Consider the following 7,525-nt stretch of genomic DNA (forward strand, 5'->3'; position numbering starts at 1 on the left):
ATCTCACCAAAGAAAAATAAGAGAATAAGTAAAATAATAAAAATCACTATTCTTTGCATTGCATCACAGATATACTATAGAATGATGGAGAATTGTAGAATATGCAAGTAGATGTAGAGCCTAAAACTATATACCCTATCTAAGAGGGGCACTATTAATTATTGGGCTTATGGAAATTAGGCTTACTATGACAGATCATAGGTGAGGGAAAGCTGGATGTCTAGAATCTTAAGTATAATTTCTCTATTTCTAAATATAAATGATTAATTACTAAATTATATAAACAAAAATTACATGGGCAAAAAATAAAAATATGTCTCATCTTGACTAGACTGCTATATAGGATGCCAGGTTATTACTTCTGTCCTGCACTATGTTGTCTTCAAGGACTACTCCATAGCGTTAACTGAGCTGTAAAGCTACTAGGTTGCTCAGCTCAGGAGTAGGAGTAAATGCTGTGCCTTGCTGCTTATGATCAGCATTTACTCTGAGTAGATGTTGGATATTTTGAGTATCATTCTTGGCTGGATGCTTTTCTATAAAATAATTGCCTTAACCCCCACAAAAACTCTGGAAAGGAAATTTAATTATCTTCATTTTTCAGTTGAGTAAATTAATATTCAGTTGGTTTTATTTTTTTGTAGCATTTCAAACAATTTTATTTACCATTACATTATATGGTAGCAGCATTATCTAGCAAGTCAATGCACATTTATCAAGCCTCGCCTCAATACGTTATTCCAAGCATGCTTTTGAAATGTGTACTGACATTGACACTGACACTTTCAGTTGGTTTTAAAGGTAACCCACCTGTGAGCAGCCAACCTGGGACGTTAGCTTGAGGTCTGACCATGTTTTCTTCATTCTGTAGTGTTGTATCTTTGAGGTGACTTTAATTCCTCCAAGTTAGGGAAATTTTCCTCTTTTACATTTATCTGATGAGAATATGACATAAGGAGAATTCAGGGGCTTGGAATAATCCTTTAGGACAGACGATATTTCTGCCACCCCTCATCACCTCTACCACCCGTTCTCCTAGGGTTGGAGAAGAAACCGATAGGGTTAAGAAGGATAAAGAAAACAAGAATCTGCTCCTTCATGGTCCGGAAGGTTTGACATTGAAGTGGGACACTCCCACATTCTGTAGGTGACTGCAAGGACAGGCATATAGGGAGGAGACTGCCTGCTGGAATGTCAACCTGGGTGATGAGCCAGGCAGATGCCAACCAGCTGTCTCATGGTATAAGCCAGACCCAGAACCCTATATATAAAGACAGTTCTCTGTCCAGATGCTTCAGCCTGAATGTCTGCTTGCTGTGAGGAGGGTGAGTCTAGGGTTTGGCTTCTGGGATTGGCTTAAGGGTGCATTTCAGGGGATGCCTAGATTCACGAGGGTGAGGTATAGTGAGGGGCGGGGAGCTGCAAGGAGAGGAAGAGAGGCACATAAACCTGAGGAGAAAAATCTGGTAGATTTTTTTTATGGGACATAAAAAGAGTACCCGCAGAGTTTGTGTGAAGAACTGAGGATCTGAAGTCAGTGTATTTGCCTTTGATAATGGTGGCCTCCTCCTCAGGTACCATTTTCCTACATCAGGACCTCTTTCCCTGGAAAAGATGCATTAGTAATTTACACTTTGTGAGAAGAGCTGTATGTAGGGGGGTTATTTTCCCTAAGGGCAGGTGTTTTTAAATACTCTCTATAAATGGAGAATGGAAGGTTTTGCCTTTCATTTTCGGTATTTCTGGAGCTTATTGAGAAGTGTTTTGTTGGATGAGTTAATTGTTAAATCAGCCACCATGCTGTGCTGGTCACTGGGTTGCTTGTATATGAACAAGTGAATTTAGGGAAGGCAGAGGAATGGATACTGTGCTCTGTTTCTCCTTGGATAAATGTAGTGTTAGAGAGTATACCTGCATTCCCCATGTCATGTTTGTAATGCTCCCGCTGTGTAGGGGTTTATGTGTGGCTGAATGTCAGTCTCGTGATTTAGGAATCTTGCACTTTCTGGGTTACCCCATCTTAAGCAGTCATTCCCTGACTTTAACAGGGGCTGGGGTAAAATATTTGTGAAGTCAGTAAATTGTCCCACTTCAGGCGATTTATAATAGCAACCTGCCTGGGCAAGTTTTCATGGTTGCTCTGAGTCTTTCCAAAGGTTGGTGTGTTTTGTCTGTGTGTGTTTTGCATATGTCCATGAGGGCCATTTAAACAAATGTACCTAAAAAGATTGAATGTAAAGAAACAAACATTTTATGTTGGGGTTGATCTGCCCAATAACTGACTGGATCCTTTACATCCAGTAGATGTTTTTAGTGCAGATGGTGCCTGAATGCATGCTCCCATATGCTAATTTTTACATGTTTGCACAAGTGTGCCAGTGCACGTATATGAGGATATCCAAGTTCCTGTGGGTGTGGAGACTCCACATTAGGCTTCAGCCTTAGAAGCACCTCTACCTTTCTGTGGAGTGCTCTCCTGACACTTAGGATAAGGAATCCTGTTGTCTTCAACAACCTCTTGTGTTGGACACTGGTATCCCACCCCTCCAGGGGGAGACCTTAGATGCCTTCAAAGGCTGTGCCTTTGAAGTTCTCTCAGATCAGGATTCCAGTTGGGTCCTTTGGTAGATCCAAGAGAGGTTTCATGGGCAGTGGTGACTAATATTGGGTCCATCTAACTCAGTAAGTGTTCTAGGGCAAAGGTTGAGATGGGATGAAAGTACAGGGAAGAAGCAGGGTGTCTTCCCTTTGGTCCTAAACCCTTCCCCCTAACAACTCATCCTCCTGACACTGATCTTTCTACCATCAGGCCTCACTCACCTACCTGCATCAGAACAATGTGTGACCAGCAGCAGATTCAGTGTTGCCTGTCGCTCCCCCAGTGCTGTGTGAAGAATTCCTCCTTCTACCCCTCCCAGTCCCCCAATGCCAAGAGTCAGGTGGTCGTCCAAGTCCCCTGTGAGATGCAAATTGTGCAGTGTCCTGCACCATGCCCAGCTCAAGTTTCCCAGGTAAAATGCCAAGCTCCAAGCCAGTCCCAAACTATGCAGGTGAAGTGCCAGGCTCCATGTCAGTCTAAGACCACACAAGCAAAGTGCCAGGCTTCAAGTAAGTCTAAGACCACCCAGGTGAAGTGCCAGGCTCCATGTCAGTCTCAAATCTCCTGTGTTCCATGCCAGGGCTCATGCCAGCCTGAGGTTTCCTATGTGCAGTGTGAAGCTCCATGCCCTGTTCAGACCTGCTATGTAGAATGTGCTCCTGTTTGTTATACAGAAACTTGTTACCTGGAATGTCCAGTCCAGACCTTTGCACCCCGTCCAGCTCCTCAGCCTGTCCAGACTTATGTGGCTTGTAGCCCAGATTCCCAGACTCAGGGAAGATTCTCAACCCAGTGCCCATATCAGGGGTCCCAAGTCAGATACACCCCACAGCGTCAGTCCCCTGCTTCCTACAGCAACTGCACCCCACAGTTCCAATCCGGGGCTTCCTACAGCACCTGTACCCCACAGTTCCAATCCGGGACTTCTTACAGGAACTGCGCCCCTCAGCGTCAGTCTCGGGCTTCATTTAGCACTTGTGCACCTCAGTGCCAGGCACGAGAGTCTTACAGGAGCTTCCCTGTCCAGCGTCGCTCCCAGAGCACCAGCAGATGCCTCCCTCCTCGCCAGCAGCAGCCTTCCTACCACAGCTGTTCCCCTCCAAGACGGTCTGAGCCCTATACCAGCTGGCTGCCATCAGCATCTTCTTCAAGTTCCTATAACTACTGCACCCCACCACGTCGCTCTGAGCCCATCTATAGCAGTGGCTGTCCTCAGGATCCCACTTCAGGCTGCTCTCGGAGATGTGGTCCCAAGTGCCGGGTAGAGATTTCCTCCCCGTGCTGCCCCAGGCAGGTGCCCCCACAAAAGTGTCGGGTTCAGATTCCTCCCATCAGACGCTGCCCTGAGAGTTGTGCCCCACGACCCTCCTGGGGCGCCTCCTGCCCAGAGCTGAGGCCTCGTCCACTCCCAAGCTTCTGTCCACCACGGCGTCTGGATCAGAGTCCAGAGAGATCACTGCAGCGATGCCCGCTTCCTGCTCCACGTTCATGTCCACCTCCTGCTCTACGGCCATATCCACGCCCGGAGCCACGTGCAAGGTCAGAGCCCCATCCATGTCCTCCACTGCGGCGTCGTTCAGAACCCTGTCTGTGTCCGGAACCACATCAAGCCCCGTGTGCAGCCCCACATCCCAGATCAGCGCAGCGTGAATTTCCCGAGTCACATTCATGTCCACAGCCCTGTGAGCACCCAGAACCTTCCTCACTTCCAGAGCCAATTCCCCTTCCAGCACCCTGCCCAAGCCCAGAGCCATGTGTGGAGCCTAGGTGCTATCCCAGCCCAAGTTCAGGACCAAATGCAATCCCATGCCCCGGAGACCTAGGCTGTCATGAGTCCAGCCCATGCCGCCTGGACACCGAGGCCCCCAGCTGTGGCCCAACTGGTTATAACCAGTGGCAAGGAAGTGGTGACAGCTTTGGACCTTGTGATGGTATTCCAGAGCCACAGGGTTTCAGTGATTGTGGAGACCAAGGAGGCACCTGTGTTGGAGTGAAAGGAGGTTCCTCTGCTGGAACAAAGGGTGCTTATTTTTAAGGAAGCATGGTTGAGACATCTCTGCCTCCTGCCTGAAAATGTCATGCCTCCTTTCCCAGCAACCTCAATTTCCAACATGTTCTCTGTGCATCTCTTCCAAAGACAGTCGGAGGTTCCTTGATGCAGAGATGATGTCCAAACTGCATTGCATGCCACCTCAGGATCCACACCTTAATCTTGGGCACCTTTCCAGCCTACATCTGGCTCCTCCCCTGTACACACCCTCAGTTCTAGCCAAACCAGTCTGGCTACCAGGGCACATCTGGATGTTCTCCAGAATATACCTTAGGTGTCCCTGACTCCAAGCCTCTGCTTACTTCCCACCCTCCTTGCATGGACCACTTCTCTGCTATGCCCAACCTCTGAAATCCAGCCCATCTTTCAATACATCTTCCTTGGAGTCTTTTCTGTTTGTTCCTACCCACAGGAGCCTACACTGACTTCCTAGAACTCATTGCATTGTCTATACGAGCCACTTGGTAACTGCCCTGAAACCTCTCTTGAATTATTTCCCTTTTAAGATGTTTCTGTTTTTCCTGCCCAAGTAGGTTATAACCTCCTATTTGAGTGGAGTGAGAATATCCTTGACATCCCATGCTTCTCCTGGGGCAAGCAGCTGCTCAGCAAGGGCTTGTGGGTTGGCAGCTTGAGCCATGATCTATCCCAATAGGCAAACCCAGCATCTGGGACAGTCTCAATAAAGATGATATCCTCAGAGTCTGAGTCCTGCATAATGCCTATTTTTTACCCTTCCTGACACTCTGGGATGAGCTTCTTTTCTTTATTTTTTTTTTTTTCTTGAGTTTTCTGTACCTTGACTTCTTGAGTTTATTGTGATCTGAGCTTTCCTTAACTGGTTGGGTTGCCTTGTGGGTTTTCTGTCTCCACTTAGTGTTGACGGGAGTCCACTAGCATCTGATGGGAGAAGCTGGGTGAAAAGGCAGGAGGAATGAGGGACAAGAAGAATAACTCTTGCTCCTCAATCTGGGCAGGTCACCCAGCTTTGGGTGTCAGGAGGGGGAGGGGAGTTTGAGGATAACTGGAAGTTCTCTGTGATATTCCACACAGGGTAGGTACTCCCTTCTTCTGTAAGAATAAACTATTAGAACTTTTCTTTTCTTTCTTTCTTTCTTTTTTTTTTTTTTGACATCATAGAAAAGGGAACTTCCAAGGTTGTCTTTGCATTCCTCCATCACTCCTGAATCCCACTGGGCATAAATGGTCTTGGCAGGATGAAGGTGGGGGTTTGGAGGGCAGTAGAGAGAAGGGTTTCTTGCCACTCCCTGCCTATAAGATGAGTGCTGCATAATGAGTGCATTTGTGGAGAGCCTTTCCCCAAGGGTTACAGTGCCCTGAGGCCACCAGGGTCTATAGAGAATAAAGGGGGTCCTCTTAAGAAGACAGCAGGGGGTGACTCTGGCCTGGATTCACAGATCCAGCTCCACAGTTGGACACCACAGATCTATGGCCTGGCTCTAAGAATGTCTTTTCCTTGTCCCAGAGATCAGGTGCTGCAGCGTCAGAGGCAGAGACCCAAGGGACACCTGGCAGAGGAAAACTGAAGTTCTTTATGTGAAGTCCATTTTTTTATTTTATGTGAAGTCATTCATATAATGTGGATTCATTCATTTTTTTTCCCTACTAACAAATATTCATTGCTTACCCATGAGGTAGGAACTGGTACAAGGGACAAAAATACCTCTTCTTAGTTCTCAGAGAGCTTACAGTCTAGAGCACTAGTTCTCAGGGTAGTACCTGGGCCAGTAGCATCAGCACCACCTGGGACCTTGTGACAAAGATGCATCACCCCAGACCTACTGAAGCAGAGACTCTGGGGTGAGGCCTGGAAACCAGGTTTTAACCAGCCCTCTAGGTGTTTCTAATGCCCAATAATGTTTGGCTGTTACTACCTTAGTAAAATACCTTACACAGATAGAACATGAATATATGTATATGTATATGTATAGGTATATGTATGTGTGTGTATATGTATATATATGTATATGTGTATGTGTGTGTGTGTGTTTATCTTCTTCAAATTTAAGAACAGCCCATCACACAGGCATTATTATCTCACCATTTTGCAGAGCTGGAAAACTAGGCACACGGGTCACAGCCACACAGCCAGACTCAATTCCAAGCCTATGTTATTTTCCGCTACACATGGCATCCTTCATCTCAGTTATGGTCCTTGCCTTTTTCGGAGGTATTTCCTGTATCAACCCAGTCATTTTTCTAACATACTTTTATTGGGTATGTTAATTTCACCAGTTTTACCTTAGCCTCTTCTCTTCAAATCCAGGCTGCTCTAGGACTCCATCTGCCCCATGGCACAATTCCCCAGGGGTTTGGCAGGGCCCAAATAACTCCTATGGGGCACCCCTACTTTTCCATCACCTAGTCCCCTCTGTGGGGTGGGGTGAGGCTTAAAAGACCCAGATGGGGATTCTCATTACATCTCTCCCCTTGTTCTTTCAAGCATACCCCTGAACAAGGACCCTCTTGTATGGAGGATGAGTGGCAAACAGTCCATCCCCTCAGGACACAGAAGAAACACAGACCTGGATGAGAGAAAAGGGCATTCACTCCTAGGAAACCCCACCCCACCTCAGGTTCAGGGTAAAGCTCACTACACAGGCTTTTGATTCAATGACCCATGACATGCATTGTTCTCTAGAGATAGACTCTGGTTCCCCAGGATAAGTAGGCCTGGATATGGAAAGAGATTGAATGATGGCAGAATAGAGGTGTCTCTGGGTGAGTCAGGCAGGATCTGGGACTCCCTCACAGACCAGAGCTGTGCACCAGCTAGCCTCAGGGCCATCTCTCTAGCCAGAGAGATTCAGAGCTGAGGGCTCCTCACTCCTGGAGCATTAGTCTGAATTGGGTCC

At 47.1% G+C, this 7,525-nt stretch overlaps 1 protein-coding gene across 2 annotated transcripts; it reads left to right on the forward strand.

The window, feature by feature from the left end:
- Window positions 1-1,252: 1,252 nt before the first annotated feature.
- LOC122898843 (keratinocyte proline rich protein) lies at window positions 1,253-5,351 on the forward strand. 2 transcript variants are annotated; one of them, XM_044236524.1, is made up of 2 exons: window positions 1,253-1,325; window positions 2,810-5,351. In XM_044236524.1, the coding sequence occupies exon 2, from the start codon at window positions 2,838-2,840 to the stop codon at window positions 4,632-4,634; it is 1,797 nt and encodes a 598-aa protein (XP_044092459.1). In that variant the 5' UTR covers window positions 1,253-1,325; window positions 2,810-2,837; the 3' UTR covers window positions 4,635-5,351. The 2 variants fall into 2 exon arrangements, with proteins under 2 accessions (XP_044092459.1, XP_044092460.1); XM_044236525.1 differs by lacking the exon at window positions 1,253-1,325 and having other exon boundaries at window positions 2,828-3,011; window positions 3,533-5,351.
- The last annotated feature ends 2,174 nt before the right edge of the window (window positions 5,352-7,525 follow it).

The sequence above is a fragment of the Neovison vison genome, chromosome 2 (genome assembly GCF_020171115.1).
Source record: "Neovison vison isolate M4711 chromosome 2, ASM_NN_V1, whole genome shotgun sequence".
Taxonomy (NCBI): Eukaryota; Metazoa; Chordata; class Mammalia; order Carnivora; family Mustelidae; genus Neogale; species Neogale vison.

What these genes read in the sequence shown, in the direction of transcription:
- LOC122898843 (XM_044236524.1), top strand. Translation starts at nt 2,838, where the DNA reads ATGTGTGACCAGCAGCAGATTCAGTGTTGCCTGTCGCTCCCCCAGTGC.